The sequence below is a fragment of the Cetorhinus maximus genome, chromosome 5 (genome assembly GCF_964194155.1).
Source record: "Cetorhinus maximus chromosome 5, sCetMax3.hap1.1, whole genome shotgun sequence".
Taxonomy (NCBI): domain Eukaryota; kingdom Metazoa; phylum Chordata; class Chondrichthyes; order Lamniformes; family Cetorhinidae; genus Cetorhinus; species Cetorhinus maximus.
This window is the reverse complement of record NC_135883.1, coordinates 34,401,472-34,428,769: the sequence shown is the minus strand read 5'-3', so window position 1 is coordinate 34,428,769 and position 27,298 is coordinate 34,401,472. Positions and strand designations below refer to the sequence as shown.

At 40.1% G+C, this 27,298-nt stretch overlaps 1 protein-coding gene across 2 annotated transcripts in view; it reads left to right on the top strand.

The window, feature by feature from the left end:
- Nucleotides 1-27,298, top strand: part of trappc12 (trafficking protein particle complex subunit 12) — a 77,120-nt gene that overhangs the window by 18,140 nt on the left and 31,682 nt on the right. For both annotated transcript variants that reach the window (XM_078541680.1, XM_078541679.1), the window contains exons 4-7: nt 7,113-7,226; nt 9,747-9,885; nt 20,210-20,322; nt 24,165-24,237. In XM_078541680.1, coding sequence (XP_078397806.1) covers nt 7,113-7,226; nt 9,747-9,885; nt 20,210-20,322; nt 24,165-24,237 — 439 coding nt within the window. The remainder of the gene's footprint in view (nt 1-7,112; nt 7,227-9,746; nt 9,886-20,209; nt 20,323-24,164; nt 24,238-27,298) is intronic.

Below are 27,298 nucleotides of genomic sequence, written 5' to 3'. Positions count from 1 at the left end.
TTACATTGGTATTCTTGCACGTATCCTGCTGAGTGCAAGACGAAAAGCTAAGACATGTCTCTTCTTTTCAGCAATACTCATGTTCTGTACTACCAAACAACTAAAAGTAGTGAGGGGTTTAATAAGGTCATTTAAAAATAACAAACAAGGTACTGAGGTTCATTTCTAGCAGGAAAGAATTGAAAAGCAGTTAAGTTATGTGAGACTTGTTTAGAACCTTACTAAGATAGCTATTGATAAATCCAATAGCGATTTGAGGAGAAATTTCTTTACCTAACGAGTACTTAGAATGTGGCACTTGCTACCACATAGAGTGGTTGAAGCCAATTGTATAGATGCGCTTCAGCGGTAATGGATAAACACATGAAGTAGGAAGGGTTGGAAGGTTACGCTGTTCGGGTTAGATGAGAGAAGACTTGTTTGAAGCATAAACTCTGGCATAGACCAGTTAGACCGAACGGCCTGTTTCATGTTCTATAAGCTCTATTTATATCTCCTTATGCTCAGAAGGGCTTATTCAGTGATGACTGAGTCGTTTTTGTTGGTGTATTCATTGAAGATAAACTTCAATTCACAATATTTCTTTCTGTGAATCTAATAATGGGGTGATCTTGGGCCATAACATCATAGCCTCTGAGATGGAATGAAAAGACAAGACAAGATAAACCAAGTGGTTTGATCAGCAATCTGCTAGAAAGACAGCTAAAGATAGTCCATTGTACTTAACTTGATAACTTCTGCAGCAACTTTTACTTAAGATTTACAAGATTTGTGAGCTGTACAGGTGGCGTCTTGAGAAACTAAGAGATACTGAAGAAGTTACCAAGAAACTGGTGACTTCAATGTGTTTTCTTCCCCCAGAAGTGCCATTGCTCCCTGTACTTGGGAGGGAAAAGAAGAGTCTCCGAACTAAATGTATTACTTTGAACTGTCCTGGTTCAAGCATGTTATTGAATCGATTTGACAGTGATCCTCAGTATAAGTCACTTTTTTGGTTTTTCTTTTGAAATGGGTTTTCAATTTTGCACATTTGGCCTGGTGAGCTGGGGTATTTTTGGATTTGCTACATAGGTAGATTAGTTGGACTTTCCTTTATAGGTACCCTATTGATGAACTCCAGCTAGATAACTAGGGCATCATAAATATGTTAGATTCAGCCTGTTTCCTCTTGGAAGGTATTTTGGATCATTCTGCATGTAGGCATAGGTAAGATGCGGATATTAATGCACGAAGAACAATCTGAAAACACAGTTGCAGAAGAAAATTGTTCTAATTTAGAGTTATTACAATTAGGCCTTCATTAGCTGACATTATTATAGATTGTGTAACATTTTGTTTTGTAAGCAGCCAAATCATAAACTGTTTAAAAAGTTAATATTGCAGTTTTCATGTGAAAATACCTCCTTTTTTTCCATGTTATTTTTGCTAAGCATTGATTGTGTGGATAGTTGAAAAAGGGTGTGCTTAATATAGGATACAAAATGTATCTGGAATTGTTTTTATGCAGGTAAACCTCTGTGCTCCTCAGTGTGTGAAGGGGTGTGAGCTGCAGTGAAAAAATGCAGCATGATGCCATAGAGACCTAGAAAGTCTCAACTGTTAAGCCATGTTCTATTTCACATTCACTGATCTCCAGTTAACATGACTGTAGGGTGCTATAATTGACCTCTTTGTCATTGAAAACATAGAAAAATAGAAGGAGTAGGTCATTCAGCCCCTCGCGCCTGCTCCGCCATTCAATATGACCATGGCTATCCGTTCTCTCAATGCCATACTCCCACGCTCTCCCCATATCCCTTGATGCCTTTAGAGTCTAGAAAACTATTTCCTCCTTAAATATATTCAGTGTTTTGGCCTCCAAGACCCTCTGTGGTAGAGAATTCCACAGGTTCATCACCCACTGAGTGAAGAAGTTTCTCCTCATCTCAGTCCTAAATGACCTACCCCATATCATGAGATTGTGACCCCTTGTTCTAGACCCCAAGCCAGAGGAAACATCAACCCTGCATCCAGTCTGTCCATGTGTTAAAGGGAGAATAAAATCAGCCAGTGTATTTACTCACACTAACTGCAGCAGTTCATGCCAGCAATGCTGATGAGCATGTTTCTTCAACTGTGCCTCCCAAACCAGTGACATCTACCACCAGTGACATCTCCAGGAGCATGGAACACCATCATCTCCATGTTCTTAGTCAAGTCACACCCCTTCCTGACTTAGACATAATTTGCCATTCCTTCATTACTGGATCAAAATTCTGGAACTGCCAAATAGCACAGTGGGAATACCTTCACCACATGGACTACAGTGGTTCAGGAAAAAGACTCCGTACCACCTTCTCAAGCGCAACTAAGGATAAGTGCTAGATGTTGGCATTGCTAGTGACAGCCATATCCTGAGAATGAATTAAAAAAGCATTGAGTGAGGACAGGTTTATTGCATTAAAGCGTTGATTGCCATTCTGATCAAATGCCTGCTGATGCCATTCAGGCTCATCCGTTAAGAATAATCACGTGGACAAAAACTATCACTCTCTGAGTCACCTTTAAGTGAGAGGGATAGTTAGAGAATTGAAAGAAACAATAAAAGAATCTTAATGTTAAGAAATAGAACCCATTTTTACTTTTGATTCCAAAAAGAGTGGGGTGAGTGTAAAGAATTCATTTTAAACAAAGAGCGGGGAGATCTCATTTAAAAAGAGCGGGGAGAGCAGCTGATTGGTGAGTTGGATTGGTGAATATTTCTAGCCTTTAAAGTAAAATTAAGATCTATAGTTTGTGTTTAGGTCTCTAGTCTTTATTTTCTCTTAAAAATAACTTGTTAAGTATCGGGTCGATACTGGTGTAAAAAATATAATTACGAAAAATGTAAACAACGGGACACTAGAGTAATTAATAAATTAAATTAAATAAGTTAACGATGGCAGCACAGATGATGTGTTCCTGCTGCAGCATGTGGGATCTGCTGGACACCAAGATGATCCAGAGCGAACATATCTGTAGTAAGTGTTTGCGGTTCGAGGAACCTGCAGATCTGAGTTGAGGAGCTGGAGTCCGAGCTGCAGAAATTGTGCCACATCAGGGAGGGGGATGTTACCTGGGCACTTTGCTCCAGGAGGCAATCACAACCCTCAGATTAGGTCATTCAAATTTGGTCTGTGATCAGGGACAGGAGGGTGTGACTGCAGGTAAGGAAGGTATGGGGACCCAGGGGTAGCCCCTGTAAGTGTCCAACAATTAGGAGGTTCTTGCAAGCTGTGTAGATGAGAACAAGAGCTGAAGGGAGGATGAGCGAACTGACCACGTCCCCGTAGTACAGGGAGCCGTTCAAGGAATAGGAGGAAATAGGAATGTGGTAGTGGTAGGAGACAGAATAATTAGTGGGATAGATACTGTTCTCTGCAGCTGTGAGCATGAGTCCCAAAGGCTGTGTTGCCTGCCCGGTGTCTGGGTTAAGGATATGTCCTCAGGGCTGGAGAGGAACTTGGAGTGGGAGGGGAGAGATCCAGTTGTTGTCGTCCACATCGGTACCAGCGACATTGATACCAGTGACATTGATAGGACTAGAAAGGAGATTCTGCAGAAAGAATTTGAACAGTTAGGAACTAAATTAAAAAACAGAATCTCCAAGGTAATAATCTCGAGATTACTATCTGAGCCACGGGCAAACTGACATAGGGTAAATAAAGTCAAGGAGTTAAATGGGTGGCTCAGGGATTGGTGTGGGAGTAATGGGTTTCAGTTCATGACACCAATACTGGGATAGAAGGGAGTTGTTCCAGTGGGACAGGCTTCACTTGAGCTGTGAATCAAAAACCTAGGGCTGTAAGTGGGTTTTAAACTAACTAGAGAGGGGGTTGTTCTGGAGAGAGGATACAAAGGCTTATAAAGCAAAAGGATATAACAGCATTGCCGGGCAACTATTTAGGCAATGATACCCAGAATGTCCAAACGAAAAAAAAAACAGCAGATAGGGTCAAAGGGGAAAACAATGTTAAAAAGACAAAATTAATGGCTCTTTACTTAAATGCACATAGTATTCGGAACAAAATAAATGAATTAACGGCACAAATAGACGTTAATGGGTATGATCTTATAGCCATTACGGAGACATGGTTACAAGGAGATCAAAGCTGGGAACTAAATATTCAGGGGTATGTGACTTTTCGAAAGGTTAGGCAGGAAGGAAAGGGTGTTGTGGTAGCCTTGTGAGTACAAGATGGAATAAGTACGATAGCAAGAAATGATCTTGGATCGGAATATGTAGAACCCATATAGATGGAGGTAAGAAATAACAAGGGGAAGAAGACACTGATGGGAGTAGTCTATAGGCCCCCTAACAGTAGCTATGTTGTAGGACAGAGAATAAATCAGGAGATAATGAGGGCATGTAAAAAAGGCAGCACGTTAATCATGGGTGACTTTAATCTTCATGTAGATCGGGAAAATCAAATTGGCAGAGGTAGCCATGAGCAAGAATTCATAAAGTGTATTCGGGATAGTTTCCTAGAACAATATGTTGTGGATCCAACTAGGGATCAGGCTATTTTGGATCTGGTAATGTGTAATGAGGCAGGTTTAATAAATGATCTCAGAGTGAAAGCTACCCTAGAAAACAGCATAACATGGTAGAATTTAGCATTCAGTTTGAGAATGAGAAACTTGGGTCGGAAACAACTGTGCTAAACTTAAATAAGGGTAATTACAAAGGAATGAAGGCAGAGTTGGCTGGAGTGGACTGGGAAAGGAGTTTAGCAGAAAAGACAGTTGATGAACAATGGCAGACGCTTAAGGAAATAGTTCATGACTCACAACAAAGATATCTCCCAGTGAGGAAGAAGGATTCTAGGAAGGGGATAAACCAACCAAGGAAGTTAAGGAGTGTGTCAAATTGAAAGAAAAAACATACAATGTGGCAAAGATTAGTGGTAAGCCAGAGGATTGGGAAGGTTTTAAAAACCAACAGATGATGACCAAAAAAAAATAAAGAGGGAGAAAATAAACTTTGAGGGTAAACTAGCAAGTAATATAAAAACAGATAATAAGAGTTTCTTTAAATATATAAAAAGGAAGAGAGAGGCCAAAGTGAACATGGGCCCCTTATGGAATGAGGCTGGGGAAATAATAATGGGGAACCAGGAAATGGCAGAGTTGAATAAATACTTTGCATCAGTCTTCACGGTAGAAGACGCAAATAGCATTCCAAAAGTACTAAAATAACCAAGGGGAAAAGGAGGGGGAGAAAACAAATACAATAACTATCACTAGAGGATAAGTACTAGGGAAACTGATGGGGCTAAAGGCCGATAAGTCCCCTGGACCTGATGGGTTGCAACCTAGGATATTAAAGGAAGTAGCTGCAGAGATAGTGGATGCACTGGTCGTAATCTCCCAAGAATCCTTAGATTCTGGAAAAATCCCAGAGGATTGGAAAACTGCCAACGTAACACCCTTATTCAAAAAGGAAGGGAGACAAAAAACAAATAACTATAGGCCAGTTAGCTTAACATCTGTCATTGGGAAAATGTTGGAGTGTATTATAAAGGATGTAACAGCAGAGCATTTAGAAGTGCATAATATAATCAAGCAGAGTCAGCACGGCTTCATGAAGGGGAAATCATGCCTGACAAATTTATTATAATTCTTTGAGGAGTTAACAAGCAGGATAGATAAAGGGGAACCAGTAGATGTAATATATTTGGATTTCCAAAAGGTGTTCAATAAGGTACTGTACATAAGGCTACTTAATAAGATAAGAGCCCATGGTACTGGTGGTAGTATATTAGCATGGATAGAGGATTAGCTAACTAATAGAGAAGACAGAGAGTTGGGATAAGGGTGGGGGGGGTGGCAACCTGTAACTAGTGGAGTGCCACAGGGATCAGTGCTGGAGCCACAATTATTTACAATATATATTAATGACTTAAATGAGGAAAATGGATGTACTATAACCAAGTTTGCAGATGACACAAAAGTAGGTGGGTAGACAAGTGGTGAGACAAGTTCAGCAGGTATTAAGGAAAGCAAATGGAATGTTGGCCTTAGGCACTAGTTAGACCACACCTAGAATACTGTGAACAGTTTTGGTCCCCTCATCTAAAGAAAGATGCACTGGCATTGGAGGCAGTCCAGAGAAGGTTCACTAGGTTGATCCTGGGTATGAAGGGATTTTCTTATGAGGAGAGGTTAAATAGGTTGGGCCTGTACTCATTGGAGTTTAGAAGAATGAGAGGCGACCTTATTGAAACATATAAGATCCTTAGGCGGTTTGTGAGGGCAGATACTGAGAGGTTGTTTTCCTTTGTAGGAGAGCCTAGGACCAGAGGGCATAATCTCAGAGTAAGGTGTCGCCCATTTAAGACAGAGATGAGAAGCAATTTCTCCTCTGAGGGTAGTTAATCTGTGGAATTCTTTACCACAGAGGGCTGTAGAGACTGGGTCATTGATTATATTGAAGGCTGAGATAGACAGATTTTTAATCAGTAAAGAAATCAAAGGTTATGGGGAAAAAGCAGGAAAGTGGAGTTGAGGACTATCAGATCAGCCATGATCTCATTGAATGGAAAAGCAGACTCGATTGGCCGAATGGCCTACTCTGCTCCTACGTCTCATGGTTTTATTGGATGCTTCTTGTTCAAGTACAGTATCTGCGAAGTAAAGCTGTATGTGTTGATGGCAATATTGGTGGAAGGTTGAGATTCCTTTGAAATGGAGAAAGAAGAAAAGCAAACATCAACTGTTCTTGTAGTGAGTTTGAATTCTGGAATACGAACACTTTTGTAGCTACTAGAAACAGTGCCAATTTCATAGATCTCACTTCATTTCATAGATCTCTTGGAAGAACTGTTCATCCCATTGTTCTTGGCTAAGTTAAGACCAAGATTTTCCCTCAACCGGGGCTCTGTATTTTTTGGTTGATTGATGTTGAAGTTATTTTGTATTTTGATGTTCCCTATTGGATAATTTTTATGCTTAGCCTGAACAAAAATCCTATGGCCGTTGTTTCCTAAAAGCAGCCTTTCTTAAGGTAACATTCACTGCTACGATATATGCACCTGCTTGAAATATCCTGAGCTATTGATGAATTAGTGATACGTTTCTTTCCATGCTAACAGAATACTAAGAACTGGAGAGCTGCTGTTGATCTCTGTGGAAGACTACTCACAGCACATGGTCAAGGCTATGGAAAAAGTGGTCAGCCAACTAACCACACTACAGATTCTGTGCAGGTAGATTGGCCAGTTTGTGAATTTGATCAGGGGTTTTGAACGTTTTTGTTTCTGAGACCCTCTTCTGTTTAAAAAAAAGGCTCCCTGCATTCCTGGAACACAATGCAAGTATTGTATATATGTTTTATGCATAATATTTTATATATAATATATGTATACATATGTACAAATTATACAAATAAAAATGTGTTATAGATCTGTTTTAGTTACAAATTGACTGCTATACTCCAATCTTGTCCCTTTGGCTGAGATTCTCACATTTTTCCACGGTCCAACCAACCAAAGATATCTCATGATTATCAATTTACAAGTTCATTCTGAAGCATTTTTAAAAAATGCATGTAATGTACAAATATGGCACTGAACACAATACATTGGAGGAAGGGGGAAGAGTGAAATCACAAGCACATGGGATGAAACTAAGGTGAAATCAAAAGCATAAAGAAAACATGAATACAGAAAATTTTATCAACTGATTCAGTGCACTTAATCATGTCACTGGGGAAGTGAGAGACTATAAGCTGCAGCCTTTCACTCTTCCTCGCACCAGTTCCCAATGCTGGAATGCAGCATCCTATCCCTTAACCCTGTCTCCCTTCAGAGTCTCCCTACACGCAACACACCCAAACACCAAGTGCCGCTACTGTGGACTGGCTCTCTCTCTGGTGCTCTCTGTCGTCTCTCCCCCCCTCCATCTCCACCATGCCTCTCTCTGGCATGAGTGGGGGCGGTAGTGTTTTGGGAGCCACTCCCCACCCCCACCCCCTCTGACAGGGATTGGCGCTTCTCCTGCTCCCCTCTGCCGTCCCCCTCTGGTGGGGGGTGTGGTGTGCTGCCCACCCCGCTCCCCAGCTACCCTCCACACTTCACCAAAAACCTGTGCAACCACACAGATAGCCCTGCTCTAATTCACTCTCATTTGATGTTATCTCTTGATTGGCAAGGTATCTCAACTAGCAGGTGTTCCGTCTCTGATTCTGGCCTATTCTCATCTCACTTTTCTACCTCTTCTCTGATTATTTTTGGCAGAGCACTGCATTAAATAACAGTGGTCTTTCTGAAGAGCAGAACGTGCATCATGTATTGACCACCACTGTTGTCCATTTTGTCATTGGTTAACTCCACTTAGATATAAATACAGAATACTAAGACCCATATGAAATCCTCTATCGGCATCATTGATGGTTTCAGCATAAAAATAAATCAATGCAATGGATTTTATAAGTAAGGCAGTGGACTATTTTTAAATTTGGAAACCTTAAAAACTTGGGATGGTCCAACTTGTTTTTACTATAAACAAAATTTACCTCCGGTTACAATTTGGAACTGAGCCAGCTGGATTGAGAAAGAGTCTTGTGTTTTATTTGTGGTGCTGCTGGTTATAAGCATATGTAGAACAGAAGAATTCTGACAATTCAACATGGAAAGACAGGGTTTGTACAAGATTTTGTGTCATGTACTTCCGTTGGCCTATCTTTAACTAACCAAGTAAATAACAAGAAAAATTGTCCTAACGCCAAAATATCCATTTCAAAATGACATAACAGGCAGGTAAAAAGGAATATATCTGGGATGACTGATAGTCACCCTTTTCCACCCCCTTGTTCTTGCCAGTTTCTTGATAAATTAACAACTTTGGTTGTCCCATCTGTTCAAGGTTCATTGCAGCCATTAGACCATTCTCTCAGGTTCACCACACCATGATGCTTAAAGATTGCAGAGAAAGACTGATGCTGAGGCCCTGTGCCCAAGTTAGGTCAGAATCTGGAAGAGAAAAGGTGAACCAATGTGCTAGTATTGGCTTCTCATGACAGCCCTGTTGGCTGATTCAGAATGGAGGAAATTTGTGTTTCCTTCGCAACCCCTTTTCCATGAAAGAGTTGGAAAAGTTTCCTATATGGAGCATTAATAGTAAATGTTGATGGTTCTTTAATTGCCCATTGCTGAAAGTTGGGCATGCATTGTGGACGTCTTTATTTTCAGTAGCTGAAAACATTTAAGTACATTTTTCACCCCTGTTTCCTTGCCAGTTTTCTCTCTTATCCACATCTTTAGCTGAAGGCATTTGCTGTTTCTAGGCAACAGTTCTATGGGTGCTGATCACTTTCCAGTACCTCACCCAAATGGTTGTTACTTTTGTTTGCCAGCAACACACCACCAAGGGGCAATGCCAAGGTCATCACAGCCAAGCCTCATGCCACATAATTCCAGGACAGTTGTTCAACAGCAGTCAGGATTGGAAATCCTGGTGAAATCCAGAAACACTGAGACCAATTATTTTGACCCTACTGTTATCCCAGCTGAGGTCAGCTGACTGACAGACTTGAGTCAACTACAGAATTTCTTCCGTGTATGGCTCAACAGTTCATCAGATTAAACGTGAGCCATGATGAAGTAATAAACACTTTTTAAAGTGGTACTGTGTGTGTATGTAAATATATACATTATATATTTTAAATTTTTAAGACGTTACCTTATTACAGTCCAGACTTAATGACAATAATATGTTCATTATTACAGCTGTGGTTTGTGCGACTAGCCTTGTTGATGAAGCTGAGTTTGTTTCAAAATGCCGAAATGGAATTTGAGCCTTTCGGGAGTCTCGACCAGCCAGACCTGTACTACGAGTACTATCCTCATGTGTACCCAGGACGCAGAGGTTACTTTTTATTACATTCAAAGTTAATGCATTGTGTTCTGTTTATTGACACTGCAGTGGAGAAGATTGTTCATCACATCGCGAATTTTGTTTTTCCCCTAATGAAACAAAAAAGCTAATGTCAACTTTTCTTATTTCCGTAGATGATATTTTTAAATATATTACATGTTTACTGTGTACTCTGGTAAACTTGGGAAGGAAATAAAAGAGGGTATATAGCAGTCTTGATTTAGGATGCTGTTACACACTGGAAAAAGAGATTACACACTTGAGAGTTAAAAGCCAGGATCTATTTGGGAAAAGTTAAGAATAGATGGAGCTATTGGCTACTACATTGTGGATGTATATCATAGACCTTAAAATAGTGGAAAGAAGATGGAGGAGCAAACTTGTAGGCAATTTTCATAAAAGGTGCAAGAACAATAAAGTAGTGATGATGGGGTGGATCTAGTTCTGGGGCATGAAGTTGGCAAAGTGGAAGATATTTTGGTGGGACAGCATTTGAGAATCAGTGATCACAATATAATTAGGTTTAGAATAGTTATTAGAAAATGTAAGGAAAAATCATATGAAAATACTCAACTGATCGGGAGCTAATTTCAGTGAGTTGAAAAGGAATCAGGTCCTGGTGGATTGGAATCAAAGATTGGTGCATAAAAACAATAAATGAGTCATGGGGAGGCCTAGAAGGGGGAGAGAGCGTTCAGCTATACAGTCTCATGTGGAGGAAAGGGAAATGGAAAAACATAGGTTACCAATGGGTTTGTTAAAGGATTTCGTAAAGGTAAATCATGTTTGACCAACTTTTTTGTGTTCTATGATGAAGACAGCAAAGTGGAGTTGAGGTAGAAGATCAGCCATGATCTTATTGCTTGGCAGAGCAGGCTTGAGGGGCCATATGCTTATCTTTGTTCCTATTTCTTAGGAAGTAACGGAGACAGTCAGTGAGGGTACTGTGGTTGATGTGCAGATGGGCTTTCAAAAAGCATTTGACAAAGTACCACATTGTTAGACTTGTTAGCAGTATTAAAGCCCATGGAATTAAAGGGGCAGTAGCAGCATGGACACAAAATTGGCTAAGGAACTGAAAACAAAGAGTATTGGTGAACATTTGTATTTCAGACTGGAGGAAGTATACAGCAATGTCTCCCATGGGTCGCTGTAAGGATCACTACTCCTTTTGACGCATACTAACGACCTGGACAAATTAATCTGAGAAGTAGCAGGCTGTAAGGAGAATGTTAGCAGATTTGAAGATGACATAAACTGGTGAAATGGACAGGGGTTGGAGGCTAGAGTGAGCACTAGGGGAGCAGCAGCATGAGGGGACCAAAGCATGTCTCTCACTTGCTTATTTTTGACCATAGCACCCCTTGGCAGTTACCATCCATAAGGCCAAAAAATGAGGTGCTGTTCCTCAAGCTTCCATTGCACTCCATTAAAAAAAGTAGGAGACTTAAAGTTAGAGCAGGAGTGGAGCAGAGAATTAAAATGTCAAGGCCATTTGTTCAGACTTGCGGTGTTCAGTAAAGCAATCACCTAACCTACATTTGCAATCCCCAGTATAGGGGAGAGCACATTGTAAGTAGTATACTAAACTGAAAGTACGATTGATCACTGTTTTATTTGGAAGGAGTGTTTGAGTGCCCTGGGCATTGGAGGTGAAAGGGCAGTTGTTGTATATTCTGCATTTGCACAGAAAGGTGTCGTGGGAAGAGGAGCGGGTGCTGGGAACGATGGAAGCATGGAGCAGGGTGTTAAAGAGAGAATGACCCTTTTGGAATGCTGGTGGGAAGGGGAAGTTGTTTGGTGGAGAAATCATGCTGGAGGATAATTTGTTGAATGTAAAGGCTGGTGTGGTGGAAGGTAAGAATGTGGGAAACCCTGGGAGACTTCTTGGAGGGAATCAAAAGAGTGAGAGCAGAGGTGCAGGAAATGCGACTGACTTGGCCATGGGCCTTATCGACTCTAGTTTCTTAGCACAGCATGTTCTGGAACCAACCAGAGAGCAGGCTGTACTAGATCTGGTATTAAATAACGAGATAGGATTAATTGATAACCTCCTGGTGAAGGCACCCCTAAGTAGCGATCATCATATGGTTGAACTTTACATTCATTTTGAAGGTGAAATGAGTATGTTCAAGGCTAGTATTTTAAACTCAAATAAGGGCAATTAGGAGGGCATGAAAGCAGAGCTAGCTAAAGTGAACTGGCAAATGAGGTTAAGGGATATGTCATTAGAAGTTCACTGGCAGACATTTAAAGGGATATTTCAGAATACACAGAATATATACATTCCAATGAGAAAGAAAAATTCCAAGGGGAGGGCCCATCATCCACGGTTAACTAAAAAAGTTAAGACAGTATCAAACTTAAAGAAAAAGCATATAATTATGCAAAGACAGGTGGCAAGTCAGAAGGTTGGAAAGAATATAAAGAACAGCAAAGAATGACAAAAAGATTAATAAGGAGGGAAAAAAAGAATATGAGAGAAAGCTAGCTAGTAATATGAAGACGGATAGCAAGAGATTCTATAAAATTAAATAAAGGTAATTAAATAAGAAAAGAGTTAACAAAATGAGCGTTGGCCCTATAGAGAATGTGTCTGGGGAATTGATAATGGAAAGTAGGGAGATGGGGGATGAATTAAACGGGTATTTTGCTTTGGTCTTCACTATAGGGGACATAAGTAACATCCCGGAAATAGCTGTAAATCAGGAAATGGAAGGAGGGAGGAACTCAAGAAAATTACAATCACCAGGGAAGTGGTATTGAGCAAATTGTTGGGGCTGTGGGCTGACAAATCTCCAGGTCCAGATGGACTTCACCCTAAGGTCTTGAAAGAAATGGCTAGTGAGATACTTGATGCACTGATTTTAATTTTCTAAAATTCCCTAGATTCAGGAAGGTTCCATTAGATTGGAAAATAGCAAATATAACTCCTTTATTCAAAAAGGGAGGGAGACAGAAAGCAGGAAACTATAGGCCAGTTAGCTTAACATCTGTCATAGGGAAAATGTTAGAAGCTATTATTGAAGATGTTACAGCAGGGCACCAAATTAAAGGCAATCAGGCACAGTCAACATGGTTTTATAAATGGGAAATCATGTTAACCAATTTATTGGAGTTCTTTGGAGGAGTCACATGTGCTATGGATAAAGGGAAACCGGTGGATGTACTATACTTAGATTTCCAGAAGGCATTTGATAAAGTGCCACATCTAAGGTTATTGCAGAAAATAAAAGCTCATGGTGTAAGGGGTGACATATTGGTACAGATAGAAGATTGGTTAGCTAACAGGAAGCAGAAAGTTAGCATAAATGGGTCTTTTTCTGGTTGGCAGGATGTGACGAGTGGTGTGCCACAGGGATCAGTGCTGGGGCCTCAACTTTTTACAATTTATATAAATGTCTTGGATGAAGGGACTGAAGGAATGGTGGCTAAATTTGTTAACGACGCAAAGGTAGGTAGGAAAGTAAATTGTGAAGAGGACATGAGGCTACAAAATGACACAGGTTAAGTGAGTGGGCAAAGATCTAGCAAATGGAGTATAATGTGGTCAGATGTGAAATCGTCCATTTTGGCAGGATGAATAAAAAGATTATTATTTAAATGGTGAGAGATTGCAAAGTTCTGAGATGCAGAAGAATCTGCATGTCCTAGTGCATGAATCACAAAAGGTTAGTATGCAGGTACAGTAGGTAATTAGGAAAGCTAATAGAATGTTATCATTTATTGTGAGGGGAATTGATTACAAAAGTAGGGAGGCTATGTTTCAGTTGTACAGGGTATTGGTGAGACCACATCTGGAGTATTGTGTACAGTTCTGGTCTACTTATTTAAAGAAAGATGTAAACGTGTTAGAAGCAGTTCAGAAAAGGTTTACTGGACTAATACCAGGAATGGACGGGTTGTCTTATGAGGAAGGTTGGACAGGTTAGGCTTGTATCCATTGGAATTTAGAAGAGTAAGAGGTAACGTAATTGAAACCTTTAAGATCCTGAGGGGTCTTGACAGGGTGGATGTGGAGAGGAGTTTTCCTCTTGTGGGAGAACTGTTTAAAATTAAGAGGTCACTCAGTTAAGACGGATGAGGAGAAATTTTTTCTGAGGGTTGAGTCTTTGGAACTCCCTTCCTCAAAAGGCGGTGGAAGCAGAGTCTTTGAATATTTTTAAGTAGAGCTAGATAGATTCTTGATTAACAAGGGGGTGAAGGGTTATCGGGGGTAGGATTGTAGGGTTGAGGTTACATTCAGATCAACCATGATCTTATTGAATGGCAAAGTAGGCTTGAGAGGCCAAGTGGCCTACTCCTCCTCCTAATTCGTATGTTCATAGTAAAGAAGAATTGTTGATGGAGGAAAAAGGAAGACATGTTGTGAGGCCTGGTATGGAAGGTGGCATCACTGGAACAGATGTGTTGGAGACTAAGAAACTAGGAGAATGCAATCCTTGAATGGAGCTGGGTGGGAGGAAGTGTAATCAAGGTCACTGTCAAGAAGGGCAGTGCACTTAGAATAGATATTGATTGGCAGCCTGCCCCAGAAAAGAAGGTGAAGAAGTTGAGGAAGAGAAGAGTCAGAATTGGACCATGTGAAGGCAAGGGAGGGGTAGAAATTGGAGGCAAAATTTCAATGTTTCAATTTGGGCCCCAGAGCAGGAAGTGGCATGGAAGCGTACTGGAAAAGTGGGATATGGGAATGAACCTGAATAGGACTGGATGAAAGAATGTTCTATGTATCCAACACAAAGGCAGACATAGCTGGGATCTATCCAGGCTCCTATAGCAACACCTCTTAATTGCAGGAAGTGAGTGGAGTCAAAGAATAAGTTCAACCAATCAGAGGGGGTTGCTGGTGGAAAATTGTTTGAGCCTGTATTCCAGGAAGAGGGGGAGGCCCTGCAGGTGGATCATGGAGGTACAGAGTGACTGAATGTCCATGGTGAAAAGGAGACAGTTGGGAAACGGGAAACAATTGGTGGTGGAGGACGTTAAAAAGGTTGCGGATATAGGTGGGAAGAGACCAGACGGGGAGAAAACCTAATCCAGATGGGAAGGAATCAGTTCCAAAGGGGAAAAGCAGGCTGAAACATGGGTCTCACAGTGTGGTCTTGTTTGGGATCTTGGGAAGCGTGTAGAAGTAGAAGGGGACTCTGTGGGTTTGCAGGGGACAATGAGGTTGGAGAATGTAGGAAGGTGGGGATTAGGGAGGGAAGAGCTACAGAGGAGCTAAAGTCAGTGATGGTCTGGGAAATTATGGCATGATGTTTGTGATGGAATCATGCTCCAGGTGGAGGTGAATATTTTAAAGAGAGTTAACATTCAGCCTCTGTTCATAAAACAACAACAATACCATCCTTGTCAGAAGGCTTAATGATCATGTCAGGGTTGGACCTGAGAGAACGGAGCACTGAAAGTTCAGAGGGAGATAGGTTAGAGTGAATGAGGGGAGCAACGGAATTGAGATGTCACTGCATCGGTCCCAATGAAAAGATCGGGAAATGGTAAGAGTTCAGGTGGAATGAGACTTTTGAACGTGGAAAAATAGGCCCAGTGTCTGAAAGGAAGACTCCTGGCCAAAGAAGTGGGTGCGGAAGCAAAGATGTTGGAAGGAGATCCCAGCAACATGCTGCTCTTGGTAGGAACTAGAGATAGTTTATGTAAGTTATATTTGTATTTGTGGGTGTTAGGAATTAATTTTAGCTTTAAGTTTTGAGTTTGATTTGTGTTTCTGTATTGATGCGTTGAGAAAGAAAAAGAAGAAAAAACTTCAGTTTTCGTTTCACTTTAAAAAAAATGCCTGCATGTTAATGAGGCTTTACAGCTCTTGAAGAGAAGTTAAATCAAACACAAGGTAGAAAAAAACTGTGCTGTTGCCTAGCAACGCCCCCACAAGAAGAAACCAAACAGCAGTTTTTTAGTTCAGTTGGAAGCAGGTACCAGGAAAAGCTGGACATAGGAGAGAGAACTGCAGGAAGCAGGTTCCAAAGAATGAAAAGAAAAGTCCCAAAACCAGGTAGTGGAACAGGAGAATGGTCCCAGGAAGAAACTGAAGTCAAGGGAGAAGAATAGGAATCTGAACAAGATCCTGTTCAGGAAGTGCAAATAAAGAGCAGAGAGGAAGGCTCCAAGCTTAAAGGGAGAAAGCCAGAAGATTCGAGGAGACAGCCAAAGGTTGGTGACGCCTTAATATAGGCATGTGAAGCAATGATGTTCAGGAGCCACCACACAAATGTGGTAGATATCCATCTCCGAGAAATCATAAGGATTATTTTTGAAACTTTGAGACCAACACATCTCAAATGGCTTCTGCGCTAGCACTGAACCTCCTAATGTCCACAGGGGAACATCCCCCTCAAAGAACACCACTGGCTGATAGCTAACAAAGCATTCCTATTGACACAGGACCTCAAAAAAAAAACTCTCTTGTCTGAAATCTCGTAGCCCCCAGTGGAGCACACTCCAAACCCCACAAACTGATAACAGCCCCACCTCTTGCAAGCGCATCTCCTGGTTGACCACAAACATCACCAATCACAACCTGGGAACTGACCCAGATGATGATGTCCCAGGTTCCAATCATCGACGGATAATCTGGACAGTCCTCAACCACTTGAGGACAGGCCAGGGAGGATGTGGCCACTTGCTCCAAAAGTCGAATATCAGGAACAGCTCAAATAGTGACTCTGGCCATCCAAATGAGACCATTGTCTATAGGCTCAACCTCTGACCTGAGATATCCATTTTTGGGAGCATCACAACCATTTACACTGCATTAGCTGAAGCCATTGAATGGATTGTTGACCTCAACATCAAACTAAAATTGCTTCCCCAGCCATGAAAATAAAAAAAAATGTAAAAAAAAATTTTAAGCACCTAACAACATGTGCTAAGTTTACTTACATGGCACCACAATCTGTTGTTTAAATATTAAGGGTTTTAATGATTTTTAAACAAAAGATGGTTCCTGTATCTGATGTAATATCCTTTTTTGGGTGGAAACATTGTGATAGAACTTCACACAGAGTTAATTTAAAGGGCCTTTTCTTCGTAGAGACTTTATTTTTAGTTATTCAAGTCTTGGATTAGAGGAGAAAGTGATTTCATTTAAAATCATTTTGAGGGTCTCTGCTAAATATTGTTTCATGTTTTAAATAGTATTTTGACAGTAATCTACATTTCTTCTTCAATATTTCATAAACCATGCGGTGTATGTTTTTGTCATGCAACAAAGAAAATTCAAGGTCCCTGTCTCTTTAGCCAGAATATACTGCATCTTCCTTAATCATGTGAGGATTATTGTTTGGCCATCCTGAATTATTTTATTTGTTCTTAAGCATTGGTCACATGGTGCTGCTTTACCATGAAAGGCAATAACCTCTGGAAAAATATCACTTTGGCACAAAAATACCAAGTGAGTGTTAAGATGCTTAATCAGCAGTCTTCAGCATCTGCTAGGAATAATGAGCTGTGACTATTTAATAGCTCTTTGCCAATTCCTGTCTGATCGGTTTATCCCATTACAGTGCCTTCTAAGAAGAATGTCAGTGACTGTTCCAAAGCTGCAGGCCTTCTAAAATGCACGTGACATGACTACTCAATCAGAAAGGAATTGCATTTATATAGTGCCTTTCATGACCTCGGGACATCACAAAGTGCTTTGCAGCCAATTAAGTACTTTTGAAGTGTAGTCAACTGTTATAATGTTATCCCATAAGGGATTTGAATTGTGTTAAAATGCCCTTCATAGAATTTTGCAACAACACTGATATCAAAATGATGTAAATGACATCTTTCAAATAAGAGCTCCCTTGTGAAAAAGATGTCCCTCAAAAATTTTCATTTAATTGTGCTAGCCGGTGATGTCAGGAATACTTTCTCTTCTTGCCTGGATGACCGCAGCTGCAACAGCACTCAAGAAGCTTGATCTCATCCTGGACAAAGCGGTTTGCTTGACTGGCGCTCCACCACCACCGGTGCACAGTGGCAGCAGTGTGTACTATCTATAAGATGAAATGCAGCACGAGGCTTTTTCAGCTGCACCTCAAACCTGTGACCCATGCCATCTAGAAATATAAGGACAGCCGGGACATGGCAACGCTACCATCTTCAAGTTCCCTTCCTTCGAGCGTACCTTCCTGACTTGAACATATTTCGCTATTCTTTCTCGGTTACTGGGCCCAAATCTGGGATTTGCTACCTAACAGTTCTGTGGAAGGTACCCAAATAGGACGTAAGAGGCAAGTGAGCAATAATTCAGCATTTAAGCAAAGCTCTTAAAGTGCCATTCTGCCGTTTCATATTTATGAAGATGGTTGATGTGAAAAACAGAAAATTCATAGCAGTATAGGTTTTTGTGACATTGGGATCAAGGCACGTGATTAAAACTAAAAAAGGGAGATTGATGCTAGTCAATGCTATGTTATCTCTGTTCAGTACTGGTGATAGATCATTTGACTTGAACACACAAAAAATACTTCCACAATCAGCACAAACACGTGTATAACATAAAAGTAGAGACTGTGTGATTGCTCTTTCATTGACACTGTCCTTAATGATTAGAATTGATTCGATCTGCTGCAATCTTCCATGCAAAGCAGGTAGACATATTGGCTTTTAGTGTTTGCAATGGTCAGTCATGAAAATAAATTACACTCTGCCCCAGCAAGTTTACGCAGTTGATTATTGTGAGGAGCAATTGGCCTCTGAACTATCACTGTTCTCCAACCGCCCCCCCCCACACCCCCCCCCCCTATCAAACTCCGGCCAACCCACGCCACCACACCACCCCCTCCCAAAAAAAAAAGAAAACCTGTTGTGCAAACAGTGATAGAAATGAAATGTAGAATTAGAGTGCATGACCAGCAGTGTATGGGATTCACAAGCTGCCCTATTTACATGACCTGTTGTATGTAAGAAATTTATTTCATACATTGATGAGCATACGTTGATGGGGAAAATGTCATCATCTTGAGTCCATGAAAGAAATTTTGAAAATCAACCTCTTTGTTTCAAATCGAGCCACTTTGCAGCAGACTGCAGAAATAATTTAAAGATTGGCTTAAGTAGACTTCAAAGGCTGTAACACCCTTACTCAACACAGTAAATTTGATACCTCATATCAAGTGTACTCTCCTTTCTCACCTTCCATGTACCAGGATGCTGATGTAATGAATTTTTATGGTTGCAGCATTTGCACGTTTAATTAGATAATTGGTTCTTCAAACTGCCTTCTTGAGCCATAAGAATTACAATCCGTTGATTCTGTTTGTTACAGAGCCTCAGATTTGTCCCAAATTTTGACCATTCTAAGTTGGTTTTAACGCAACTGTCAAGTTTGTGAGACACCTGAGGTATCTCTACATGTTCGACAGAGGATGGGGGGTTGGGGAGAGAAGAAACATCAAGAGGGAGGTAAATCAAAGGATAAGCTCTTTAGAACATGTAATTTTTTTGTGTTGCTGTTCCTCATTCTCACCATGTACTGGCTCTCTTTCTTTCTGTCAGTTCTCTCCTTTCAACTCCACACTCTACCCTTTGTCCTCGCTCTATCTCTCTTTCCTTCCCTTCAGCCCTCTTTCCCATTCTCCCTCCAATTCCCCCTCTCTACCTCCCCCTTCTCCCCCCTCTCTTCCCTCCCCTTCTCCCCCCTCTCCTCCCTCCCCTCTTCCCTCCTCTCCTCCCCCCTCCCCTCCCCTGCCACACTATAAAGCACTGCTATGGGTAGAGCTGTAACCCCTCAAACCACAAGCTTTAATTTTTGTACATAAATGTAGCTTGATGTCAATCAGTGTTTGATATGTTGTGTTGAGTGTAAAATTTTATCTTTATGTACCACTCCTATTCAGTACCCAAAGCGAAGTGCACCAATTTGGGAGCTTCTGCTAAGTGTTTGAAAATTGCTTTCTTTTTCTGGGAATTTTTAACAGCATTCTGCAAAAATTAGGCATTGCATCTTCAAGTTCAACAGTTATACCTAACAAACCTGTTAAAACTTTTGAATATGTGTTCTCCGTTTATTGCCACAAAGATCCTATACATAGAACTGGTTTGACTGAGGATTAGAAAGAAGAGCCAAAGGTCCATTCACCTGAATATCATTGATCTTTTATAGATGATTCAAATTGAAGCGACTGCAAGGATTTTTTAAATTGGAAATTGCATGAGATTGAGATATGCTGCCAGGGTTTATCTTGAGTGAATATTCTTCAATGTTACAAATTATCAATAAAGAAGTCAACAATCAATTCAAAAAGTATATTTAACAGTATGAGATAAAAATTTCTTGCTGTTGTGTAATTAGTCTTTTCAATTCCATCATTAGGGTCCATGATACCATTTTCTATGAGGGTCCTTCACGCAGAACTTCCACAGTATTTGGGGAAACCACAAGAATCATTGGACAGGCTGCATTCCATGAAAGTAACTTGTCTAAAGGTAGGAACTTATGATTTAAAAATGTACTCTGCTCATTGAGGTTTGCCATTGTAGAAAAGTCTGAGGAGGATCCTGTTGCAAGGTCATTGAATGGTATGGTGAAAAATCTTGTTGGAGTCGTTTATTTTTCTGGTTTTGTAGCCACACATGAATTAGTCATATATGAAAATGTATTTAGAGGTGGAAACAATTTACATGTTTAGATGACTGTTGTCAGGGGAATTCCCAAGTGGAACTCCCGGTTTGCTGTTACATCATTACAAATTGATTGCATCTCCACATGCACCCACAAAATTTGATATTATTTTGGTTTGTGCTTTTCTCTCTTTAGTCGTTGCTGTTTTTGACAGTGAATAGACAATTTGTTGCAGTGCTACTTTTAAGCTAATGTTTAGGCTGTGAGGGTAGACCAAGAAGATTTGCTGTCCCTCGCTGACCCGACGCCCCTCCGCCCCCCCAACCCATGCACAATTCCATTTGGGGAGATGCTTTGTCTACCTTAGTATCTTTCCAGGGCTTAGTTAAGGAAAATAATCTTGTAGGGAAATCACAGCTATGACTGTCCCACCACTCCATAGTATATTGCATTTGTAAAGTTCCTCACATGGTTTCTCTACTGTAGCTATCATGTAACATGATCACCATTTCATTGACCAGAGTATTTTAAATGTCATTGCTCTGTATGAGGAAAGATGGTTTGGAAGCTCAAATACCAGTTTGGTGGGGGGCTGTCTTCATAGAGTGGTCTTACAATATCTAGTGAATTGTGAAAAGTCTTTTATTCGTCTAAATATTACAGACATATGGTGGTGGAGCAATCTGTTGACCATTCTGTAATTTTTCCCAAACTTGTTAAGGTTGCATTGTGCAGGCAGACAAGGTGTAGTTTTTTTTTAAAGCTCTAAGACACTTAACATAGAACTTGTAAGTTATTCACGTCTGTGTTTATTAGCCGCTTAAGTGATCAAACTACGTGACTGAAGTAATAAACATTCATTGTATTTGTTAAACTACTGAAGTTTTGATACCATTCAACATTTAAGACAGATATGAAGTCAAACAGAAGGACCAGAGTGATTTGGTGAGTAAGTAGGATGGTGGTAATTTGTGATGTCAGACAGATCTGAAAACTGGTTCAAATAGCCCAATGTTGTAGTTGATTTATTTTCATAGAAATGACCACTACTTGGTACTTTTTTAATGTTTATTGTGTGTTCAGTTTCAATTTGAAATGTGCATAAATATTTATATAGCAAGGATTCTGGAACTCATAAAATTCTGTTGTCTAATGAACAAGTTTCACGGTGGCCTATATTTCATCATGGCGGCTAAGGAATAAGGTTTGAATGTGGCAGTTGGGGATGGTGGTGACAGACACCTTACAATCTTTGTGAAATTGAGAGCACTGGTATCTCTCTCTTTGGTTTCCATCTTCCTTTGCCAATTCACCTCAACTGCACAGCTGAGCTCAGGTGCTTGCTCCGTAGGGAATTGTTAGACCTCTAATCTGTAATGGTGAATTAGAATTTCATTGTACTATTTGTCACGACCGGTCCCTGGACGAGGTTCCCCCAATTTGTTATGATCCCAGACGACGTATCCCAAATTGTTATGCTCCCAGTGAGGAAGGATGAACTGGCTCCCCTTTTTTATTCAACCCCCTTGGTTGTTCGCAACAAGGTTAATTTGAAAAGGATCCCTTCCCTCATGGGGACCCAGTCCAAATATCTTTCTGTTTTCAAAGGAGCCAATTTAACCAGACTTTCTTGAGTCAAAAAAAGAGTGAGTTTATTAGTTACTAAACATAAGAAAAAAAAATATAAACTTAACACGCATACACACAAATTAGAAAAGAGAAATTGAGCCCAAAAACACAAGTTTAGAAGATCTACAAATCAGTCTTTGGTTTGTCCGTGAGGAGTAGATGGTGAAACATTGTGGCCATTAAGTTGGATGATTCCGGTAAAGCTGACTTTGGCAGTTGAGCAGTTGGTTTGGAAATTCTTGGCCCTGCAGGTTAGCTGAAAGGAGTTGTCCTGTTTCCTTTCGACTGTGGCTTTGCTGACTTGTGACTTGCTTCCAGCAATCAGAAAGAGGACTTTTTGACCTGTAAGCGCAGGGGTGCCTAGCTAATGTTGTTCAGCTGTGACTTTCACATTACATCCAGGCCTGGAACACCAAAGCTAGAATACAAAGGCCGGGGTTGCAGTTGGCTTTTAACCCCTTTTCTTGTGTATTCCTGGAAGGGAAAAAACAAACGTGTCTTTCGCCCAGATCTGCTTTCTTTTCAACTCGCATCTTGTCCACAGTCTGGGATGTAACTCTCAGGAGATGGTAATTGGCCTTCATTATCTCCAACCACAGGAGATTACAGTTCAGTTTTTGCATTGCATCTTTTCCTTTGAAGCGCCTCTGTCTGAAGGAAGCCTTGATACCTGTTTAGGTTCGATATTCCATTCCCTGGACTAGTTGGTCAAGTGTAATCCACATAGGACTTTTCCAGCAAGTGGTAACTTTACAGTGTCAGCCATCTTTTGTATGTATGTCCTTTCTTTTAAAAACACATCTTTCTTAAAAGTTCAATAAGTCTGTAAGTAATTCGGGCTATGACCCGCTGTCATGACATGTGCCATTGTTCTTTCCACAAACAGAAATGCTGTCCATTTGTTGGCTTTTGTGTGCTAGCAGTTTTTCCTGAAAATTAAATTCAACCATTGAGTAATTATGCTTCTAAAATAACTAATTTTTATCATGGTCAGTCCCCACCACTATGTATATCTAGTACAAGAAATTGTATGACAAATAACTCTTAATTTAGAACTGTTTTGTTCAAATGATCTGATATTTTAAATATTAAAATACTTAAACAACACAGCTGTGTGATTTCATGTTTGTTAATTTAATGGATAATTCAAATTGTTTAGCATAGAAACAACTGAATTATCCCAGGTAGATTGTATGTTGTTGGATGAAGATGCTCACCATGATTGGCTGAAAAGGACATTGCGACATGTTGTTTATAAACCTATGAGATGTCTTCTGCAGATTTGATCATAGTCGGCCATTGAGTATTGCCTGTTGAAGTTGTGAAACACGAATTACAGCTTGAGTGCTCTTGTTTCCCACTTTTTAAAAATTAATTAAACCAGTGGTATGACAAAAGTAATATTGACTGCAATTCTCAGGTTCTAATTTGTAAATTGTTGCCCCTTAGGTGACATACATTACTTCAAGCATTCAGATAATGTGTTCAAACATTCTTTTTGGTTATTATAATACAATCTGGCTTGCTACTATAGCCACAAATTTAACATTCTCATTTGATGACGCAGAAATAAACAGTGACAAGCTTTAAATGAAGGTTTATGCTACTCTGGGTGCATTTTTGTAACAGTAAGGTGATTAAACTTGATAAAAATATTTTTCTTTTATTTTATTTCTCAATACTTCGAAGGAAATGAGCATTGTCTAAAGTCTCTGAACGTCAATTATTTTATCTTAACTTCATTTGGTTGCTTATTTTCCTTCCTATGAATACTTACCATGTTTTTTTACTTTCATGGTTTATAATTTAGTAAAACAGGCTTGAAAATGTATTTTTAAAAATTTAAATAACCGGTAAAATAATAATGTGCGTGTGAACATTAATGCTTTTATCTGGCTGACGTCTTTTGATGTATAGTTAACTACACAATATAATTTTTCATTTGTACCATGCTGGGATATATATCAAAATTTGTTTTGAGAGAAACGACTAGGAATCCTTTAGTTGCTTTGAATATTTTAATGAATATGTAATTTTGCACCACCTAGCTTTTAAAAATTACGTACCTTTCACGCAGGTTATTGATAACCTGGAAAATGGACTAGCTGAAGATGGAAGTATGATCAGCGTAGCCCCTGAGAACAGACAAGGTATGGATTTTCATAACAATATTTCTTTTATTAAAGGGTAATGTCAGTTTTCTTAGGTAAGATTAACGTTACACAAATAAGACAGCTTGAGAGCAGTTGAAATAGGGGAACAGCCAGACAGTAACCTAAATATTTTCGGAGGTGTTTACTGTTCAGCTTAGTTTCAACTTGTAATTGTGTTGTAAATTCAGGGAATGTTTAAAAAGGTGTTCATTTTTAAGACAATTAACGTATATAGAAGCAATGTTAAAAAAACTACATTTAGTGAAATAAGTATACTGAAAATTGAGAAACCCTAATGAAACACTACATTTTTGAAGGCTTTCCTATCGCCTGTCAATAAAGTCTGTAATTGTACATCAATCTTTCGCTTACCTTACAAACATTTCACAGCTGCATGGTGCAGATAACTTAGACCCACTGAAAATTGACAGTCGTGTGCATATCTTTGAAGCACTGGATGCACACAGTTTAGCCAATTATGCAGCTAGGGAAACTGGCAGAACAGAGAAGCATGACTGTAGGTCTGAACACTGTTGATCTGACTTCATGGCACACCTGATAATTGTTTATCCGCATCATTTGCATATGATTTTCGTTGCTTGAGTTATAAAATTTCAATTTCATTAACATGCTAATATTGGGCATGTTTTTCCTATTTCACCATATTAAGGGAGTAGCATTCCCCTGGTGGAACTTGTTAGTGGTAGAATTGTTAATATTCTACTCATTGCAGCCACTGGAATTAAACTCTATTCTAAGAATATGGAGATTCATTTAAAGCAGAATCATGCGTGCTGCTAATAATCTGAACCAAGTCGATGGGGAAGGTGCTGAGCCGAAGGCTCAATAATTGAGGTGTAGGTTGATGACTGGTTACAGGCATAACTTGCACCACTAATTGAGCAAGGTGGGAGTCCACCTTTTTGATTAAAGAAGTTACATGCAAGTAACTAAATAAAAACATTTCCAAAAAGGGAAATAAAATCCTTTTTCTTCTCACTCCCTCCAAAAACAATTAATATGATGTTATAATGGGCCAGACATTATTGATTTGGGTGAGTCCACATTTGCTTATTTAAAAAAAATGCTTACCAAATCTGAAACACCCCATGGATTACAAACAGCCTACCCTACCCTTACAAGAATACGCAGCCTATGCCCAAATGCAGCAAGACCTGGATAATATCCAGGCTTGATCTGACAAGTGGCAAGTAACATTCACGCCACACAAGTGTCAGGCAATGACCATCTCCAACAAGAGAGAATCCAACCATCGCCTCTTGATGTTCAATGGCATTACCATCACTGAATTCCCCACAATCAACATCCTGGGGTGTTACCATTGACCAGAAATTGAACTAGACTAGCCATATAAATACTGTGGCTACAAGAGCAGTCAGAGGCTAGGAATCGTGTGACGAGTAACTCACCTCCTGACTCCCCAAAGCCTGTCCGCCATCTACAAGACACAAATCAGGAGTGTGATGGAATACTCCCCACTTGCCTGGGTGAATGCAGCTCCCACAACACTCAAGAAGCTTGAGATCGCCTAGGTCAAAGCTGCCGCTTGATTGGCACCATGTCCACAAACATTCACTCCCTCCACCACCAACGCACAGTAGCAGCAGTGTGTCCCATCTACAAGCAGTGCAGGAATTTACCAAGGCTCCTTCGACAGCACCTTCCAAACCCACAACCACTACCATCTAGAAGGACAAGGGCAGCAGATAGATGGGAACACCACCACCTAGACGTTCCCCTTCCAAGTCACTCGCCATCCTGACTTGGAAATATATCACTGTTTCTTCACCGTTGCTGGGTCAAAATCCTGGAACTCCCTCCCTAACAGCAATGTGAGTGTACCTACACCACAGGAACTGCAGCAGTTCAAGAAGATAGCTTACCACCACCTTCTCAAGGGCAACTAGGGATGGGCAATAAATGCTGGTCCAGCCAGCGACGCCCGCATCATGTGAATGAATGAATATAAAAGTGAAAAAAACCTTTGATCACATATTTGAATGCTGTCAATAACTGGCAGCATCTGTCAACCACATCACTGATTTGGCCAATAAAATCTAATCAAATGGCAGACTGTAAAAACAAGATATCTTACAACTTTGTGAATTCTTCCTTTCACTTTCATTTTCCATTGTTATTCCTTTGTCTCCCTCCTTTTTATTTCTGTATTGCGAATCAGGCAGGTGAGCAGAGTCAAGGTATCAGAATTTGGGCAGGAGAGAGAGAGCATTATAACTAGGGTCAGATGGAGAATAGCAGAATATTGGGACACGAAGTGCCAGCAAAATATGGACTTGGGCAGATGTGCAGAGGCAACAACATCTGAACTTGGTGAATAAGGTAGGGGAACCTGAGTTATCTCAAAAGTGTCACTGCCTTTAAAACTCTACATTTCTGAAACAAAATCTGTTTTGTTCTGTCACAAACTAATTAGTACAAAAGCTTCAATCATAGACTCATTTCAGCATGCAAAACTCTTTCCCAAGTTTAGTCTATGATTAGAAGCACAGTAGTTATTCTGAGCAAGTTCAGCTGGACACTCCTAATCGTTGTTTGTGAAAGCAATCATACAAATACATGCAGGTTTTGATTTTGTCAGTTGATAGAGTAATCATTACAAATGGTTATCATTAAGTTCCAATATGAGATTTCTACTCCCAATGATTTTATCCAGTGCATAGCTCAATCCAAGAAAATACCATTGTTCAATCCTCTGTCTGTGTTGGCTTAGCTGAACTTTAGCTGAACTGGCTTCAGTGGTGATAAAGTGCTATAATTGACTTTAGGAAGAAGAGGATACGGTCAGAATTTTAGAATTTCTGCTTTGATCAGTGAAAAAACACCACTAGGAGTTTGCAGGATTAAGCTGGGCTGCGATGTCCACTCAAATAACCTAATACCATCTAATGTCATGTTTAATACAATAGCAGCACCATTTCTGTAATGTTACGGACAGGAGGGGATTTAATTTAAACAGCCCTGATTTCTCTCTCCACCCATCTATAAATAGAAAGATGTTTTGATTTTGAGCTTCCCC